General features: G+C 38.2%; 1 protein-coding gene across 1 annotated transcript in view; it reads right to left on the bottom strand.

Annotated features, from left to right (window-relative positions):
• Window positions 1-20,985, bottom strand: part of ADAMTSL1 (ADAMTS like 1) — a 263,177-nt gene that overhangs the window by 64,177 nt on the left and 178,015 nt on the right. The window contains exon 15 of the mRNA XM_087716110.1: window positions 16,103-16,232. Coding sequence (XP_087572236.1) covers window positions 16,103-16,232 — 130 coding nt within the window. The remainder of the gene's footprint in view (window positions 1-16,102; window positions 16,233-20,985) is intronic.

Genomic DNA, 20,985 nt, shown 5'->3' with positions numbered 1-20,985 from the left:
TTTTGCCAGCAAATCCAAACATTCTGCAATATTTATTCAATGAGATTACTACAAAAAGTTTGTTATCACTGGCCTGCATCAGAAAATTCTCCATATTCTGCATGGCATTTTATAACAAGTTTTATTTCTGGTGCTGTTTAGTGGTTATCTGGATAGGATAGTTTTTCTTTTGGAACTGTCTAAACTGTCTTTTGATAGCTAAATAAGGAGTTATGTTTTCTGAAGATACGGTATTTAATAGTTTTAATTCTTTTTTTTGGCAATGTTTAATTGTTAAAAGAGGGAGGAGGGGAATTTGACTAAATGGAAAAGGCATAAATATACTTAGGTCATTAGGTATGTTTGTTAATTTTTACTGGATCTTTTCTAATTAAAAATGAGAGCTGAAGATTTAGAAATGAGTTTATAAAAATGTCAGATATGTAAAGAAGAGATATTTGTTGTTGTTGTTAGTTGCGAAATCATGTCTGACCTATCGCGACCCCATGGACAACATTCCTCCAGACCTTCCTGTCCTCTACCATCCTCTGGAGTCCATTTAAGCTCAAGTTTACTGCTTCGGTGATTCCATCCAGTCACCTCATTTTCTGTCATCTCCTTTTTTTGCCCTCAATTGTTCCCAGCATTAGGCTCTTCTCCAGTGAGTCCTTCCTTCTCAATAGGTGGCCAAAGTATTTGAGTTTCATCTTCAGGATCTGGCCTTCTAAAGAGCAGTCAGGTATCCTGATATCCTCTAGGACTGACTAGTTTTATCGTCTCGCAGTCCAAGGGACTCACAGGAGTCTTCTCCAGCACCATAGTTCAAAGGATGTATTGTAAGATACAATAACTTGTTAATACTGAATATATTTATTGAGAACGAAAGGAAAAGTTTCTTCTTATATTTTCTTTGTCATTGAGGGTTTTTTTGGGCAGCGGGGGGGCGGGGGGCTGCCTGTACTTTCTAAACATTTTTTTTCTTTTCTATGTATTTTTGTACTGTTTTTGTATTTGTCTTATCTGTTTAATATAGTCCTTAATAAAAATATTATAAAATCCTCCAATAAAGTATGTTTCTAAAGCTATAAAAAAGATTAAACTGGGAAAGGTGCCGGGACCAGATGGATTATCAGGTTCTTATTATAAATATTTTGAGGATGAACTTTTACAACTGTTACAAAACAAGACGAACTCTAATCTACAGGGAGGAGAAATGCCAGAGAATTGGAAAGAGGCCAGTAAAGCATTAATACTGACAGAGGGACAAGATTTGACTTTAACAAGAAACTATAGGCCAATATCATTATTAAATATGACTATAAGTTGTTCATAATGAGTCCACCTGACAATTTTTAAAGAATTTATTAATGAGGATCAATGTGAGTTCTTACCTAAAAGACAATTAGAAGTATGTTGGACATTTTGGAATATTTGGCGAAACATTAAAAAAAAGCAAGCTTCATGGATCTTTTTGGAGGCAGAGATGGCCTTTGACTATTTGAACTTTCTGGCAAAGTTTTTGAAAAATATGAATTTTGGAGAGAATTTTATAAAACGGGTATTTTATGTTACTTTTATTTACCCTTTTAAAATATGTGTATGTACTTCAAAAGGACTTTTGAAAATTGCCTGTTCAGACAATCATAGATGATATGCTAACTGTAGCTAGTCTAATAGAACAGAATAACAGAATTGGAAGGGACCTTGGAGTTCAACCCCCTGCTCAGGCAGGAAACCCTATACTATTTCAGACAAATCGTTATTCAATCTTTCTTTAAAACTTCCAGTGTTGGAACATTTACAACTTCTGGAGGCAAGTAGTTCCACTGATTAATTGTCCTAACTGTCAGGAAATTTTTCCTTAGTTCTAAGTTGCTTCTCGCCAAGATCACATCTTACAAGTGCAAGATGGTCAAAAAGCAGAAGAAAAAGTCAACCTCTTCATAAAACAAATTAAATAACTGATCACTAATAATTCATAAAATATTACAAGAATTAAGTGTTAACATACTTTCATTGCTTTCATATCTCAAAACAGACTCTATATAAATGTTAATTTATTATCATAACTCAAAATGTCTTAAATTGTATGCAATTTTTTTCCTTTAAATTCAGTGTTGATTTCACATGCTTGGGAATTATAGGTTCATAATTTTTCAGCATTACCAGTTCACAATAGTTCAGATACCAATACAATAATACTGGATGGTATGTTGTTTTCTTTCTTTTTCCCCAATAAGCAGCTGCTTTCCACATTTCCATGAAAAGCAGATGATTAATTACTATCAATTGGGATTTTACAACTCTTGTGAATTCAAAAGGCACAAAGCCAACATATAAATAACTGGATAGAAGACAAAGGGGAAGGAGAGAAAGGGGAACAATGAATGAAAAAAAGAAAAGAAGGCAAACCAGCCAGGCTAGCCTACAGCATGGGTGTCAAACTCGATTGCGTCACGTGACGTATAGTGACGGTTTTTTGCCTTTGCAGAGCCGCCAATTTGACACCCCTGGTCTATAGCATATTAGGAGTATACCTGGAAGTATACCTGGAAGTAAGATCCTGATTGGCTGATAAGAAAATGAACTTTCGGAGATTATTTTGGAAACTGCACGGCCATGAACATAGACAGAATAATAGTGCAAACGAGACTCCAAGGAAATAATTTTGGCAAGGAACAAAATGTGCTGTTGTCAGCAGCTCTTAATCTGCTGCACTTCAGATAGAAAACAGCAATTTATTCTTTTCAGAGAGACTAAAGGGCTAATGAAGAATAAGAAAGATACTTCCAAAGGAGAAGGAAATGCTCATTAGTTTGGAAAGCAATGATACATATGTTGCTTTTTGGCAACATATTCTCTTAATAAGAAAGTTGCCAGCCATATGCTCAGATTTCAAAATGGAGGCCTGGTTTTTGCAAGTGTACAGGTTGTCCATTTTCTTACAACCACAATCGAGTCCAAAATTTCTGTTGCTAAGCGAGACGTTTAGTGAGTTTTCCCCTCTTCTTACTACAGTTGTTAAATGAACCACTGCAGTTGTTAAATTAGTAGCACATTTGTTAAGTGACTTTGGCTCCTCCATTGATTTTGCTTGTCAGAAGGTCACAAAAGGTGATCACATGACTCCAGGACAAATTATAGAGAAGAAGAAGTAAAATGGGATTTTTTTAAAGATGAGCAAAATCTCTCTAGTAGCTGCAGGTTGTCACTGAGTATTATTAACCAGTGATTATTATAGCACCATCTTGTCCTATCTCTTACAAATATCAAATCTAGAAAAGTTGACCCCTTGTTTATTCTGTAACCTCCTGAAAAATGAAACAGCCAACAACGAGGAATATGGGGGAACCTTGCATTCCTCCCTGGTTTATTTAATAAATCTCCAAGTAGCTGAAATTTCCCATTAGTAGATTTCACCACTAGAAAATTCTGTAATTCAGTTCAGGGAGAAATGATCAGAAGTTCCACCTGACATTCCCTTACACTACTACCTTTTGTGGTTCTACCTCTTAACCCAAGCATTATCAACTGGACCCTTATGTTCAAATTTCTGGATTTCAAGTACAATTCTACTCCCCACCACTACTTCTGTCTAGTCTATTTTTAAGGTAATCACTGTCTAGTCATTACCTTGAGGTAAGATGAGCGGTCTATAGATTTTATAAATAAATAATTAAATTCTGTTTGAATAAGTTTCACCCTTCAGTCCTTCAACTATACCCAGTCAGCCCTTCAAGGTAAACCAGAGTAGGAATTAAAGTCATGCGGGGTTATACTAGTATTATTGTAAAGCTACGTAAACAAGTCACACTGTACTTCCCCCTCCCTCCATTTATCCTCATGAGAACTAGGGAGAATCTTTCTTGTCTGAGATGCCTTCTAACGTTATAGTACTTCCCCGCCCTCAGCTTTCTTTTATCTACAGGAACTGCTGTCTTGGTAGCAGTTCTTCCTTCTGTTCCTCAAGGCCATTCCCCTTACCAACTACATTCCTCAGGTTTCTGCAAAAAACATATTTTGCAGAATCATATTTATCTTTCTTCAGGAAAACTTCTATTTCTTATTCTTTGTTTCTGATACTCCGATACTACTATAATCGTTTTCTCCAATGACTGGTAATGAATAAGTGGCTCCCACCCTAACAAGCAAGGAGGATTTCAACAGGGTGTCATAAAATCTAACCACAGCTAAAGTCATTTTGAAATGTAACTTAATTATTTATGTCCTATACTGCTCTGTCATCAGTTCCTGGGTCAGATTATGGTAATTATTCATGAGCTAGGCCAATGCATCCCCAGAAAGGGCTCAACATAAACACATATCTTTTTACAGTACAGAGAATATATTTTTGCACTCAAAGGCCATAAATCTATCTGTTATTCTCCAACTTCACACAAAAACTTCTTCAAGAAAAGCAGGGGCTTATCCTGGGGTTGAAAAAGGAAAACACCTTATTGATTTCATACAGGATCCTGCCCCCACTTAACCATGGTTACGCTAAAACAGTTAAGCACAGGCATAAAGAAATAACCTTGTTATTACAGAACATTGTCTGTTTCCTAGGCTTCAGAGAGATCTTCCAGTTGAAGATAGACTGGACACACACACACACATACAATCAATATAAAAAGTCTACACACCTTTTTTAAAACACTAGGCTTTTCAGATGTAAAAAAAAATCAGACCAAGATCAATCACTTCAGCTTCCCCCCCCCCCTTTTAATATAACATACAAGCTCATGAAAAGAGATGTAAGTTTGTGTATATCTCTTCCTAGGTTATAGAATGCAAGGGCCACCCCCAAAACAGGGGATAGGGTGAGAGTTAAATTCAAATCATTTGGTTGGATTTCATTTAATTAAAATTAAGTACTCCCCAACCATAAATTTCATCCTTCCCCTCGTATTGAAAAACGTAACTTGATAACAACTTTTGAAAGTCTCGATTCCCAGCTTTGTACTTTGTACTCTATTTTACTCTATTATCTTTTGCATGGAAACTTCTTAATTTATTTGGGCCAAGACTCATTAATTCAGTCCTAGAGAGAGAGCCTGCAATCTACAGTATGTTAATATAGCGCAGCGATGTCAAACTTGCATTGTCACAACATTGTCACGTGACGTATCATGACTTTCCCCCTCTTTGCTAAAGCATGGGCAACATGTGTCACATCTGGCCCGTGGGCCGCACGTTTGACAGCCCTGATATAAAGTAAGATAAATCACTTTTAATGAGAGCCTAGATTGTTATTCTAGTTTAATATGCATTGTGATATATTTAATTTGCTATCTATTGCTCCTACTCATCCTTTTAGATTCTTTTTAGATTCATTTTATATGTTTTTAGCCTCTTAGATATAATTTTTTATTCTGATGTATCTTTTAGGCTTTTTAATTGTTTGAAGCCCCACCTTCCTTATAGTGGTCTTTGCCTGTAATCATGGGGTGTTTTAGTCATATGTGAAGAGAGAAGATTTTAAAAATGCAAGAAATTTCATGTTCATAACACTTGGAAATCAAAGATTTGTATTAGCAAGGAAGCAAGTACACAGCTTTGCTCAGCCCCCAAGTAGAGTAAAAATTTCTCCTGTTTGAAACCTGAAAGCGTTTGTCCTTTGACTGTTAAAAATATTGAGTTAGATGCTCCAATGGTTTGACTCAGCATCATTCATACATGCCTGTAAAAAATACACTTTTTTGCTATTGAAAATAATATGGTCCAAGTTTATATGTCCTATAATCTTCTGATCTTTCATCTGCTTGCCCATAAGACAAGGAATGTAATTCCTGCAATATAATGAATGAATCTTATGAAACTATCTCTAAATTTGACTTTGGCAGCTATTTCTTAATTTGACAAAGGCAACTATATATAGCAAAGTATAGAGAAATGGGCTCCTGTAAATTCACTAGTTCATGCAATCTTTTTAGATGGAAAATCATTTTCAGAAACAAATGTAATGTAGAGAAGGAACCAAAGAAATATAAGACTCCAAGGAAATTGTGCCAAGATATATCTTCATTCATTTCCAAGTACATCTATAATTCACAAAAATGTCTTTAAAAACATGACAAGCAGCGCAGTCTGAAGATAATGGAGTCAGGAATCCAGGAATACTGGAGAAGGCACTCTTTGGCTAAGACTATCTCAGAAGCTTTCCTATTTCTTATAAAAGTTGAACTTGTTTTCTTAGGATGATTAGGAATTGGTCTGGGGCAACAGCCAAAGCTTCTTATAGTGACAAGCTGAATAGGAGAATGTATGTTAATATGATACGCTATTTTAGCATATGGTTCTGCTTTTAATAAGAGGTATAGTGTAGAAGGTATGCAAGAGATATAAGATGTACAGGTACAAGGCTTTTATCTTGGGACAATTTCACTGTTTTCATTTTTCACTGTTTCCATTTTTCATTCTCTTCTAGAGACAGAATCCTGTATATGTTGGCTTATGAAAGAAATGGCCAATGCTTGTATATTCAAAAAGACTAGCCGTGGAGTAGTTCAAAAACTAGTCCATGGCTAGTCTTCTTGAGTGACCGATATTTTGCTATCAATGATTCAATCAGTCACAAATATTATGCCCTCATCATAAAGTTGGTATTATTTAGGGAAAAGACTTTTGTTCTCAAGTCAGACATATTCCATTTAATATATTGTATACTCTAGTAAACGGGGGGAGCAGTTAGCAAAATTCATGTAAGTTAAAACCTTGTAGAACCCACCAAATTGCCCCAAGTTGTATGTAAATTTAAAGTCAATAATAAGTCTATTATAGCTTGATTTTTTAAAAGTTTGATAATTAGCTGCGAGGCATGGTGACGCACTAGTGAGGCCACAGTATTGCATGCTAATTATGTTAACTGCCAGCAGTTCATTTCTGACTGACTCATGGCGGACTCATTCTTCCATCCTTCTGAGGTTGGTAAAATGAGGACCCAGATTGTTGGGGGAAATATCCTGATATTGTAAACCTCTTAAAGAGGGTTATAAACAGAAGTGGATGGCTCCCGGTTTGGCTCAGATTGGCCAAACCTGTAGTAGCGGCAGCGGGAGGCTCCTCCCACCTGCCTGGACACTTCTGCGCATGTGCAGAAGTGGCATGTGCAGACGCACGGCTGAACCGCTAGTAAAAAAGATAGCAACCCACTACTGGTTATAAAGCACTGTGAAGCGGTATAAGTCTAAGTGCTATTGCTATTGCTACTCTGTGGCCTGCATTACTATCTATACAACAATCATAGGATGTGTTACCAATTAGCCTGTTACTTTAATCAGATGGCTTTACATGCTACTTGAAAGCATGGAAAAAGGAAATCAAGAATTTAATTTTCTTTTGCTGTATTGGGTCCACTCAGTTATCTCCCTTGCACAGAGATGCCCTCAGTTTCCATGCACTAGAAACCAGATGTGGGCTTCAAAATTTTAGCAAGGGGCTATCTGCCTGGTTGCTGGGTAGGCGTGGCCATGGTGGGTGTGGCCTCCCCAGGCTCCTGCCCTCTGGATGCCAGAAATATGCCCATTTTCTGGCTTTCCCAAACTTCCGGTAGGCTCATTTTCACCCTCCTCAAGCCTCTGTGCGCGCCCTGCACTTACTTATTCAAAATGGGCCATGTGGGGACTCCTGGCAGGGACGGGGTGGGTGGGGCCAGCCAGGAGTGGGATTTGGGAGTTCTCCAACCTGCACAGCATCTTAGCTAGAGATTCTCCAGAACCCCTGCAAACCCCCAGCAGCCCATCCCTGCTAGGAACATACATTTCCCATTCAAAACCATAAGCAGGCTGTGAACAGAATAAAATTGTGACAACTACCTCATAGTAATATAGTTCATAGGTAAACAAAAACACATTAATTGCTGACTGTAAATAGGTATCTTAGGAATTATGTCAGAACTTATCTAGATCTTACCAGTAATCTATAGGTAGTCCTTGATTTACAACAATAATGGAGTCCAAAATTACTGTTGTAAATAGTTACAGTTGTTAAGCAAGTCATCATGTGTCCAGCCTGATTCTATGACTTTTTTTTGCAGTGGTCATTAAGCAAACGCAGCAGTCATTAAGTGAACCTGTTATCCACAATGGGTATTTCTTGCTGGAACCCAGAAGAAAATGCTGATTTCCAGCAAAAAAAAAATGTAAATTATAATCATGCAGCAGCAGGACGCTGTAAGGTATAAATGAGGGCTGGTTGCCAAGCCACCAAATGCAGTCATGTGACCAATGGGGGTGTGTGAACGTTGGAACTTTAATCCAGGTGGTCAGTACCTTTTTGGGGTGTGTCATAACTTTGAACAGTTGCTAAGCAACTAGTCCAGTGGTGGGATTCAGCCAGTTCGCACCTACCCGGGAGAACCGGTTGTTAACTTTCTAAACAGTTTGGAGAACTGGTTGTTGGAAGAAATCTCCTTTTGTTTTTTTTTTCACTTTGCAGGGCTAATCCTGTAAGGAAGGCAGGAAGGAAACATTCTGGTATTGTTTCTAGCCTAATCTTTATTGCCCTGCTTACAGATACTGCCTCTCTGGTTAACCATTATTACATTGTAACAGCTAAGGTGAAGAGTGAGTGACATTGAGTTGGCCACACCCACCCAGTCATATGACCATTGACCACTGCCTACCCAGCTGGTCATTAGGGCAGAGAACTGGTTGTTAAATTATTCGAATCCCACCACTGAACCAGTCATAAATCAATGACTACCTGTACTGACACAAACCCCAAAAGATGATCAAAACATTGCTAATGTGCTAGCATAAAAATGTTAAGATTTCCAGTAAGTAAGATCTTCAAAGTAACCCACTTCTGCCTAATTTTCTGCATTTAGCATGGAAATAACAATCACTTTAACATGAAGCAGTCACTATGCTAAATAAGGTTACAGGGTTGTAAGATATTTTATGACAGCTTGTGAAATACTGGAACCAAAGTGAAACAAAAGAAACTCATTCTTTTTAAGATATACCCAGACTATAAAACTAATTTTATTATTGACTTGGGTTACAGAAATGCCCTCACTTCTGTGGTCCTGGCAGAAAAATAATTCTTTCTGTATTCAAAAGAATACATTTCTTTTTGGAATTTAAAACCTCCGATCCCATATCCTGCCAATTAAAGATGGAAAGTGCATTGAATTCAGTGACATTACACTATAAGGAACAATGGTGTCTTCTTCCAGTGTGGTAATAAAGAGGAAACAAAAATATCTGTGCATGAGGAACTTTAACTACAATGTCTGAATTGTTGAATCTTTGAAGGGAAAATGGCATGCCCAGAAATAATTTTTATAAGTTTTTACAGATGTGCCCTGACATTTTATGAACAGATTTTATGACCATTTTAATAAGAACATCTACATGCATATATCTGGATACTATCGGAACTTGGATGATTTCCCCCTCCCCCCCAATAAGAGCTTAAAATTCAATCCAAGCCATTGTGCCTGGTAAGTAGAAAACTTGACAGTATGTTTGAGTCAATTAATTGCAATGGAAAGTTTCAGAGATAGAGATGGAAAAACATTGCATACGTTCCACTGCAAGAAATTATATTTGCATCTCAACCATTGTTGAATTCCCTTCCATATACATTTGTATTTTAAATACTGAGGGCAATGAATATAGAAAATGTTCACACAGCTGGATGTGAGAAGTTGGCATAAAGAAATCCCACTGCAGGACAGTGCAGATCAATGTCTTCAGCTTATGTCATTTGTGAATTATTTTTTTGCAATTCTTCTTTGTTTGGGACCAAGCAAGTTATTCCATACATTTAGAAAAGGAAAGTTGCATTCTCTCAGAAACAATCTTCATTCTCTTGGTGAAGAGCCAGTGAATTCAATTACTTCCTTAGATAAAGTTTTCGAAATTAAACTGTTTAGTTTAGTGCTAGAGATTCCATTGACTGATGAGATGTTTTCAACAGAGCTGGGTTGCTGTTGGTTTGGTCCGGATCAGGCGAACCGGTAGTAGCGGTGACGGGCGATTCTGCCCACCCACCCAGATGCTTATGTACATGTGCAGAAGCATTGCGCAGGAGCATACTTAAACCACTAGTAAAAAAATTAGCAACCCGCCTCTGGTTTTCATGGACAATGGATTCTTAACAAACAGCTAATTTCTTTTAAAGCTATAATTGGATTGACCTTCTAAATGTTTCACCATATATTATTTTTATTGGAGGGCAAAGATTACACCAACTGAAGTGAGAAAATTCTAGATGCACATCAGGAATTTAATTATGGTCCAGTGATTGACACCAAGAAAGCAAATTAAATTTTGCAAGGATGATAAATGAGATTATGGATCAACAACAGTTAATTAAGCTTCATTACAGATGAGTTTAGGAGCAAAGGGCAGAAATTGTGATATGAATGTACGGTATTTTCCGACGTATAAGACAACTTTTTAACCCTCCAAAATTATTTCAAAAATCAGGGGTTGTCTTATACGCCGGGTATATCAAAAAACCAAAAGAAAAGAAAAAGCAATGCCACCAAGCAAAAAACAGCGCCGCCACCAGGGCAGACACCGGCCTTTCAATCGATAACCTCGGCACTCCTTGCCTGGGCACGTGGATGGATGAGCGCTGGGATGGCTTAGTAAGGTCTGGTTGGAGGAGGAAGGCGCTGAGCTCAAACTATGAAAGTCAAGCAGCGCGGAGGCCTTCAGCCGGCTTGCAGAAGCCTGAAAGTAGGGGATCTTCTTATACGCCCAGTTGCCTTACACGGCGGAATATACGGTAAGTGTCTAATTTACAAAGTTGAAAGTGAGAATCCAGTACTATGAGAAACAGTGAGAGGTAACAAAATGGGGTGAAAAATTTGGCCACGCCTGTGTTCAAAGAGTCTGGCCAAAACAAAATACCAAAAAGTCAATCAACAATAATAAAAACAAAAATGAGGACAAAAGAGGAACCAAGTATAAAAGTACCCATTACCTTATAAGCAAAAGCACAAATTTAGAAATAACAGTAGACAGTTGACTGATATTTGTGTTCAGTATTCTATTCAGTTGTTATTGTGGGGCAAATTCAAAACCTTTCTCTTCTTACTGGTTCTAATTTTCACAGTTGGTTTGGATTCCAAACTCATTAAAAAGAAAAAGGGTTCTTTGGTAGGTAGCCAGATTGAAATTTTGACATTCTATTCTGGGTGCTGTGGTTGTGGGCAATTTGTGGAGGCTCACAAATTCATAAAAGGGACTTTAATCAGCATGAAAGATGGTTTGCTAGGCTGGAGTGCCCACTGTTCAGTGGCGCATCTTCTGTGCTACAAATTTCTCATGGAATTGACTTTAGCATGAATCATTCTTTCTATCATAGGATCTAATGCTGATTGTTTGCTCAGCCAATTAAAAACTGATACTTTTATGTAACTATTGCCTTTTGTTGTCATGTTCATTTTTACTAGGATTTTAAAATAATATTGTATAAACTGCTCTGCTGGTATAAGAGAGGTAGAAAAACATTGTTAATCAAACCAACAACAAAGGATCATCTGATTGTCTTTAAAATATGGGCCCCGAGGCCACCATATTTTAAAATTCTATGAATATGGTAAACTTGAGCATTTGTCCCCTCTTAGCCTAACGCTCCTCAAGGACTGTTTGCAGAAATATTTTTTTTAAAAAAAATCTTTCCTAAACATTTTGTAGCAATTCAAATAAATTGAAAGTGCCATTTATTTTTTTAAAAAATAGGCATTATTTTGCAATTTAGGCAGGCATTGGTACTCAGTGTTCAAATTTGAAAAGAAAAAAAACCCTCTAGACTTCAAGGTTAACCAGACTGTATTCATTCCATTTTACATTTTCAATCCCCTCAGACAGGGAACAATGAAAGGAGAAATGAAATGCAATGGGGAGGGGCATTTAAAATATTGCACTTCTTCTCCTTTCCTTCTAAGGATAATGCCATCAGCTGTCCTTTATGCTGCCTTCCTATTCCAAGATATTAACCTTTATTTCACAGTGTTGTCTCTCACTGAAAATGAGATTGTGGCAAAGCGTTCAAAACAGTTTTTATTTTCATGATAGTAACTTGTTACCAAATGACTGGCAGATGAAAAGGAGATTTTTGTTGGCAATAGATTTTTGAAAATAATGCCTTGAACTTTTCCTGGCTGTTTAGTCACTCACTCTCATTCTCAGCCATTTAAAGCATATCAAACGTGAAGAAAGAAAAACAATTTAAAGGAATTAGGATAAGATAATTAATTAAGCACCACTTCTTTCATGTAACTTTCCCAGTCTAAACTTCCTTTTTGCTATTTTTTCCTTTAAATAATGCGATACCTAAGCATTCCCCCCCCCCTCCCCGGTTACTTCTCACCGGCGGTTCAAATCTCACCGGCTCAGGGTTGACTCAGCCTTCCATCCTTCCGAGGTGGGTAAAATGAGGACCCAGATTGTTGGGGGCAATATGCTGACTCTCTGTAAACCGCTTAGAGAGGCCTGAAAGGCCTATGAAGCGGTATATAAGTCTACTGCTATTGCTATTGCTATTGCTATTGCTACTTCAAAACATTTTGTTCTGATTTTAATTAAAAAGGAGCTTGCAATTCCCAGGTGTATCTCAAGATTTGACCCCCAGATTATTTTGATACAGGGTTTCATTTAATATGCTATTAAATTGATTAGAATGTTCTCACCAGTGGTGGGCGGCAGGTGGTATGCCCCAGTATGGGCATACTGGAGCCTGCCCAGAGCCCCAGTACCCTTCCGGTACAGTGCTTCGGAGGGCCCACCCACCCACCCGAGCTCCTTACCGTGTTTTAAAGCTGTTGGCGCTTCCGCATATGCACATGGTGTGTATAGCGCCTGCGAGACACTCCGCCGAGCAGCTGGAGCGTCGTGGAGGCTTATGGAAGCATAGTTTCCAGTTACAATGCATGCACACGCGTGTGCATGTGGGTGACGCCAGGGCTGTTCCAACCTTACCGGTTGGAACGAAATCTGGAGCCCACCACTGGTTCTCACTGATAATATGGTATATTTTGTTTTTCTTCTACATTAAACAGAAAGAGCAAAAGAGATTGGAATGGTCTTTTGAACTATTCCTGAAGGAAAAGTATCTGCAGCTGACCACAATTTTAGATACATAACAACACTGCCTGAAAGAGAGATATTTATTCATCAAACCTCTCAGGGATAAGCGGTGGTATTCAGACGGTTCGGACTTGTTCACCCAAGCTGTAGTAGAAATCATGGGTGCCCCCCCCCCCGCCCCGTTCTATGCCGTCCTATTTTGGCATGCTTTCAAGCAAAAGAGCATGCATAGAAGGCATAGAGTGTGCATATGCGTGTGTTCACATTTGCGAACCAGTAGGGAAAGTAAGTGAATACCACCCCAGGATAAGATATAAAAGAGACTAGTGAGATAACCCACCTAATAATATCTGAAAATTAATTTGGGATCTATGTTTATTTTTTCCTAACAAATTGGAAAATGCTATTCTAGAATACAATGGAAAAGCTTGTAAAGGAACATTGGAATTGATCTCAGTCTCTTCTTTAATACTATCCACTACCCCAAGTCTTGTGCAGGTAGTCCTTGTCTTATGACCATAACTGGGACCAGAATTTCCATTGCTAAGCAAGGTGATTGTTAAATGAGTTGTGCCCATTTTACAGCCTTTTTGTAAACCACAGTTGTTAAGCAAATCACTGCAGTTGTTAAATGAATCACAGGGTCATTGTCAAGTGCCAGGGAAATCAGGAGATCCAGGCAGTTCAAATGAGTATAAAAATTTATTGCAAGCTTAATCTCTCTATAATAGGGGTGTCAAACTTGCGTCGTCACGTTGTTGACATATGATGTATCACAACTTTTTTCCTATCCACTAAAACAAGGGTGGACGTGGCCCATTGGATGCCAGTTTGACACCCTTGCTCTACAAGAATCTGAACTATTGACGGTCCAACCAAAAGGGCGGTTGATAAGAATCAATGGAGATCAAGGTGGGCTGGCCTTAGATCTCTTGTGGCTACAAAGGGATTCGAGACTGATGACACATTTGACCCCTCCCTCATGCTCAGCCTAGTCATCGCCTGCAGTAATAAACTAATCTAGCTTCCCCCATTGACTTGTTTGTCAGAAGCCGGCTGAGAAAGTTGCAAATGGCAGTCACTTGAATCCAGGATGTTGCATTGACATAAATGCAGTTAGTTGCCAAGAACCTGAATGTTGATCATGTGACTTTGGGGAGGCTGCAATGATCATACAGTGCTAGGACTGGTTGTAAGTCACTTTTAATTCCAGACAGTCTCTAAATAAGTGATTGTAAATCAAGGACAATCCATGTAGCATTTTATACATATTGTCTAACCACAGCAGTAATTGTATTATTAAAATAGTATTGTTATTACATGTTTTCTATATTATATGGGAGTGTGAGGTTGTTTTTATTAATTAGCCAGAAAAAAAGAAAAAGGAAACACACCAAAATGTATCAAGTAGGCTCTATTTGAACAGCTTTACAGAAGACGTAGTCAAAGATATCTGAGTATAGATTAGCATACAATAGAACAGCTGTGGTATTTGCTAACTACTGAGGTTCTGAGACAGATAAGACGTGCTAGGAACCATTTTGCAATATCTTTCCCCCAGGAGTGGGGTGGGAATGGGGATTTTGCAGTATCCTTCCCCTGCCATGTCCACCAAGCCACACCCACAGAACTGATAGTAAAAAAAATGAATTTCACCACTGCTGGAATTTCTTTTATTTCCATCCATTTGGGTTTTATTCCTTACTTGCTTTTCTTCCTTCCACAACCCACACTTAGCATACAAACACAAGGTAGAAGCAACCCATCCCTGTATGTCTGAATGTTGCTAAGCAATGTTGACACTACATGTTCTTATTATAGAATTTAAGATTTATCATGCAGATTCCTCTTTTCAAAAGGCCATATAGTCCATTCATTTCTGCATACTCTCTTCGAAGCATCATTTACATTTAACACAATTTTGACTATTTAATGAGAGAGAGAAATGGGACAAGAATCACTTTTAAGTAAAGATGGCCTTTTTACCAAGGCATTACTGGTAGTGATTATGTCAAAACAATTTTAAAATGGAAGTCTGTTGAACACTTTCTCTGATGTAAGCCTCCTTGGTTTCTTAACTCATCTTTAGGGTGCTTTAAAGCTGAAGAATGACCATCAGGAAATATAAACTGAAGTGAAAAATGATTACCGCTTCTTTCTGGATGTCCCTTCAGTTACAAATTCATGTATCATGTTTTTATAAACTGTCGCAGATGACAAGATCAGTTTTTGCTAACCTAAAGGTAAAGGTAAAGGTTCCCCTCACACATATGTGCTAGTCATTCCTGACTCTAGGGGGTGGTGCTCATCTCCGTTTCAAAGCTGAAGAGCCAGCGCTGTCTGAAGACGTCTCTGTGGTCATGTGGCCGGCATGACTAAATGCTGAAGGCACACGGGACGCTGTTACCTTCCCACCAAAGGTGGTCCCTATTTTTTCTACTTTCATTTTTATACGCTTTCGAACTGCTAGGTTGGCAGAAGCTGGGACAAGTCATGGGAGCTCACTCTGTTACACAGTGCTAGGGATTTGAGCTGTCGAACTGTCAACCTTTCTGATCGACAAGCTCAGCTCTTAGCCCCTGAGCCACCATGTCCCTTGTTTTTGCTAAACTGGAGCCCTACAAATGATCAGATTAGTAATTGTAGGGTTGAGAAACTTTAAGGTATAAGACAAAAACTAAGCAAATCAGAAAAGCTTTGAGTGTAGTCATTCCAATTCAATTTGTTATGTTAAAAAGTGTTCAGTTCCACATAAAGAATTTGAAAGAATTAATTTTCCTTGCAACTTCTGACGACTGACTCTTGCAGAACAGACACCGGGAACATCTTGAATTCCATTGTAGAGTGGAATTACTTACACACATACTGTCCTAGAAATAACCCTGAATACAATAAAGTGGATAGGAAAATAATTCACTTTAAATCAGAGCAGTTATTTTGTGCTGGATGCCAGGAAATATGTTCCCAATTGTGTCAAATTTCTCTGCCTTTCAAATACAACGTGGCAAAGTGCAAATGACTTCTCAAGGCGCTGAGAACCCATATGGAAGAGAAGCAAAGAGCAAACAGCAGCCTACCTTGGGGGACAAGGTTCCAGGTTACAAGATCTCAGCAACTGTGGGGGGCGCCGACTGCTCACACATAGATTTTCATCTGCAAATTCTCTGGTCTGTTTATTCAGGCAAGTCACTACAGCCTCCTGGACACCTGGACACACAAACCAAATTAAATCAAATTAATGTTTAAAATCCTGCCAGCTGCATTCCAAGTACAGAGTCAGCAGAGAGAACTGCAGACATGATACTAACAAGAGATCCTTTGGAGCAGCCAGCTTGGGAGCTTGGTGCCTTTAGGAAAGTAATCTGATACTCTCTATCTGTCAATAGGGCAGCATCACAGATGGCTACTACCCACAGAGGGAGCATAGCGATTTACAAGTGGAAAGGTAACGCCACATGGCAGATACACAATAGGTCTTCTAGACAATTGAAAAATATCTTCCTTTTTTAATGGATTAGATGCAGTAGCTGTCTTATTTTTATTTTTCTAGGAATAGATGATGCAAACTTATTGCCTGCCGCTAAGGGAAATGCCCTTTTAACATTTATTGTTCTGAGGTGAAATTCAGCACTGAATCAAAACCACCCTATTAGATAACAGCACAGATATTATATTATTATAATGGAGTGTTCTGGATCTATGGAAGTGGAACAAAGGTTTAGAAGTCCCAAAGAGCCGATAAAAAGAAACACCAAGTTTATTGGGTTTTAGTGAGTTCAGTGGTTTGAAATAGTTTGAGGATCTTATTCCAACTAGAGCTAGGAATATATTTGTGAAATGGCATAGAAAACTGGTTAATCCAGGTAACACTTGTTGAAAGAAATGTCCTTCTATGTTCAGCTCCAAGTGGGGAAAAGGTGATCACATGCTTCAATGTTGGTGGAGAAGAAGAGAAGGAAGGGCTGAGATGCTGAAAGTCCCTGGTTTTATGCCCTCTCTGGCCTTTGATCTTGATCTTGTATTCTGATTGGTTGTCAGACTCCCATGGGGCCATGCAGGGGCAACTCTTTAGGCTGTGTTTTGAATCCAGGTTTGGTTGAGTTCTCAGATGCCATGTGGTGAGTGGGTGAAGGCTAATCATGCCTTAATCCCATCCCCCTGGAGCTGAAGGGGAGAATCTTTATTATGTAAAGGGACTGGCTTGGGCGATGGCCCCTTGACAAAGGGGGATGGGCAGGAAGCTGCAGGGAGCTATTCTCTCTTTAAAACATGTTTCTTCCTTTTCACATCCAGGGAAATATTCTGCCTTTTCAATATTTCCTAGGATATTTCATTTTTCTGGGAGAGGGCTGGGTGATAACTTCCTATGCACTTAAGGCTTTGTTTCAATTAGTCTCAAAAACTTACAGATGTTTTTTAAAAGCTCTAGCTAAAAAAGCATTGCAGAGAGAGATCAGGGTTGCATGATGCTACCCACATGAACATGGAGCAGACCTCATCATGAGATGAAAACTATGCTTAGCTGAATTATATAGAAGTCACTTTCAAGGTACTTTTCAGTTTACTGTCATGTCTTCTGACATAACCTTTTGTGTAAAAACAAATTACACATGCTTCCAAGGTTTGTGGCTCTGAAGACCGCCTTTAAAACCCACTCTCAATGTGCAATGCAATTTCACCAAGAAAAAAATAAAACCTGAGCCATAATTCTGTTTCCTTCACTCTCTATGATCTTCCAGCACACTTTGAATGTTTCTATACTTCAAGATAAAACATTTATTAGAAGACAAGAGCACTGTAAAGGTAAAGGTTCCCCTCGCACGTATGTGCTAGTCATTCCCGACTCTAGGGGGTGGTGCTCATCTCCGTTTCAAAGCCGAAGAGCCAGCGCTGTACAAAGACGTCTCTGTGGTCATGTGGCCGGCATGACTAAATGCTGAAGGCGCACAGAACACTATTACTTTCCCACCAAACGTGGTTCCTATTTTTCTACTTGAATTTTTTTTATATGTTTCTGAACTGCTAGGTTGGCAGAAGCTGGGACAAGTAACGGGAGCTCACTTCATTATGCAGCTCTAGGGATTTAAACCGCTGAACTGCTTACCTTTCTGATTGACAAGCTCAGCGTCTTAGCCACTGAGCCACCATGTCCCTTAAGAGCACTGTATCCTCTAGTAATTTCTTGACAGACTTCAAATACAACCTCCAATCTCCAATATTAGGACATACTAATTCAGGGAAGCAAAATATGCAAATTCACTGCCGCCCACCAATGTTTTCATTATGATTTCTAGCGCTGGAATAAAAAGGTTGCCCAGGACTTAGGAAACCGAATGCTATATATTCCCTTTTCTTTGACACAATGTACGGGAATGGTCTTTGCAGCCTGGACACTGTGTTCAAAGGTCATCTGACTATAATTTCAAGATTTACTTGAATGGTGATGTTTAGCTTGGGTTAAACCTTTGGCATTGCCTCTACTGCAGAGATTTAAAAAAGAATATAGAAGGAAAAGAAGCTGCACAGTGCTTCAATTCATTGAAGCATCAAAGTCTTTTGAAGATGACAGAATGTTTATAAAACCAACAAGCAAGCTTGAAAAACGTTGCTGAATGAGAAAAAATAACACGCTCATCTATGCAGAATAGACAACACAGTGACTTATTTTTTAAGCCAAAGTTTAAAACAAACATGCCTTTTTGTTGTGATGGGTCAAAGCATTGTTCCTCAAAATAACATTGCATTTTAGCAAAAAATAAATTAAATTAAATAAAAAAGAGAGAGAGAAAATTCTCAGAGCTGTTAAGCCTGACATATTTTGGTTTATTCCATGCTAACTTGATTTTGCAGTATCCCCACAAAAACATACAGTGCTTTATAAGCTCATGACTTAAATTTTTGGCTCAAAAATACATAGATATGGGTATAAAATTCAGGCAAATGAGTATTTTGTGCACACAAGAATTCAAATTGTGTAGAAAATAGACATTACAAATGGGATTTCAATGGAGTTTTATCACTGACAGATGTCAAAACAGGACAGAACAAGCTTATGAATTAATAAACGGGAAGTTGCCATGAACAGAAAAAGTTCTAATGCATAAATTGTGATTTAACAGCATTCTATTGGTGAGAGTTCTGTGTATGCACCCATCAATATGAAAAAATGCTTCCCAGTGTAAATAATAGGAACAATAATAAACCAAAGCTCACTAAAATACAGGTTTAGGTTTACACTTAAAATAGTCAAGTATGAACACTACAACCACATGTTTGCAAGTGTGTAATGTATGGAAACACTAGTCAGAGCATTGGAATTGTTTCCTGTTCTTTGTCATATTTGCATTTTTGGCAAATGGATACCGTATAATATGCTTCTCATTATTACAGAAAAGGGCTATATATAGCATTTCATAGCAAGGAAGAATGCTTGGTGGAATGCTCCTTTCCTTTAACTAAAAAAAAATACTACTTGACTTTATGAGTTAAAGAATGTAAACTCATACAATTTAATTTAGTAATTATTTCTGTTTTATTATGTTTACATTAATATAAACATAATATAAAATAACTTAAAAAAACAAATATGTAATGTGCAATAAAGAAGCCAAATATCCTTTCCTAATCAAGTTATTTAATTAGGTCCAGCTTTAACTATAGCACAAGGGTTGCTCTTTATCTTGAACTAAACAATACTATTTAACTTTATGAATTGCTCCAAACTTTGGTTTGTCCCCCCCCGCCCTTCTTTATTCTTCCTTCTTTTGTATTGTATCTTGTAGACTGTAAGTTTGCAAATAAAATTGTTCTGCTTTCACTGGTTCTATGTGAGCTTCTGTGAAAAACTTCCTGCCTGAAGAATAAGATGAAAAAATGGTTTTAAGTCAATGCAATAATAAATAATGAGAAAACGCTTCTCAGAATTGGGAGTAAAAATCATTCATTACAATTTGTGTATTTGAGATTCAAGTTTTAAAAAATATCAAGAATTTTAACGTAGAAGCTGAGTTTACCTTCCCTTGAAAAATCTCTCTCTATGACTTGGAAATTAAAATGCCACATGGTACAAGAGTAAGACATGGTATGAATCTAAGTAGCTTTTAATTCAGTTTCAATATACCATCAAATGAGATTTGCAATGTTTATATCTACTAGCAGAACATAATTGTTACATGATACTTGATGACAGTGGTAGAAGATGTAGCCACTGAATATAGACTAAATTACTAATTAGTTCCTTCTGGCTGCTATTCCTTTGAGGGCAAAAACCTACTTCTGTGTCTATTATATTTCATCTATGGTGAGTAGAAAAAAATACAATTAACTTATATGTCATGTAAGATTATTTGAAATGTATTTATTTCATTTTAATTGTGTGAACAGAAAGTGTTTCTTCAAGCATGCTGGAAGACAGCTGTTTTGCCAACAACTGCAAGACACTGAACTGAACACATGCAATGCGATAAACAAGGATAATAAATACAAACATAGCTGCAAAGCCCAGGGACAACACTTCATTTTTACTCAGTACCATCAAAGTATTTCTGTTAAAATGGGTCTTAGATTAAGGGTTCGGTATTTGCATAATCAGTATTTGACTACAGGTTATGTAGACTGACACCAGAGATTTCACAATATTGGGTGGAATTCAGCCAGTTCGGACCGGTTCGGGTGAATAGGTTGCTAATTTTACATCTGTTTCGCCAAACCTATGGTTGCAAGGATAGGCTGGCCCCACCCACCCCTCCCCCACAGAAGTTTCCACGCAGCCCATTTTGGATGCCAGATAAGTGCAGGGACCACTCGGAGGCTCTGGGGGGGGGGCAAAAAATGGGCCTCCCGGAAGTTCCAGGAATTTGGAAATGGGCTCGGGGGACGCTGTTTTCACCCTTCCAGAGGCTTCAGGGGAGGACTGGGGAGGACAAAAGCCCCTCCCCCTCTGTGGTGCAGGAGACCAAGT

This window comes from Thamnophis sirtalis, unplaced genomic scaffold (assembly GCF_051295495.1).
Source record: "Thamnophis sirtalis isolate CommonGarterSnake01/CBP01778 unplaced genomic scaffold, rThaSir2_p1.2 scaffold_5, whole genome shotgun sequence".
In the NCBI taxonomy this organism is placed as follows: Eukaryota; Metazoa; Chordata; class Lepidosauria; order Squamata; family Natricidae; genus Thamnophis; species Thamnophis sirtalis.
The sequence above is the reverse complement of the archived record's forward strand: the minus strand, read 5'-3'. Positions and strand labels throughout refer to the sequence as shown.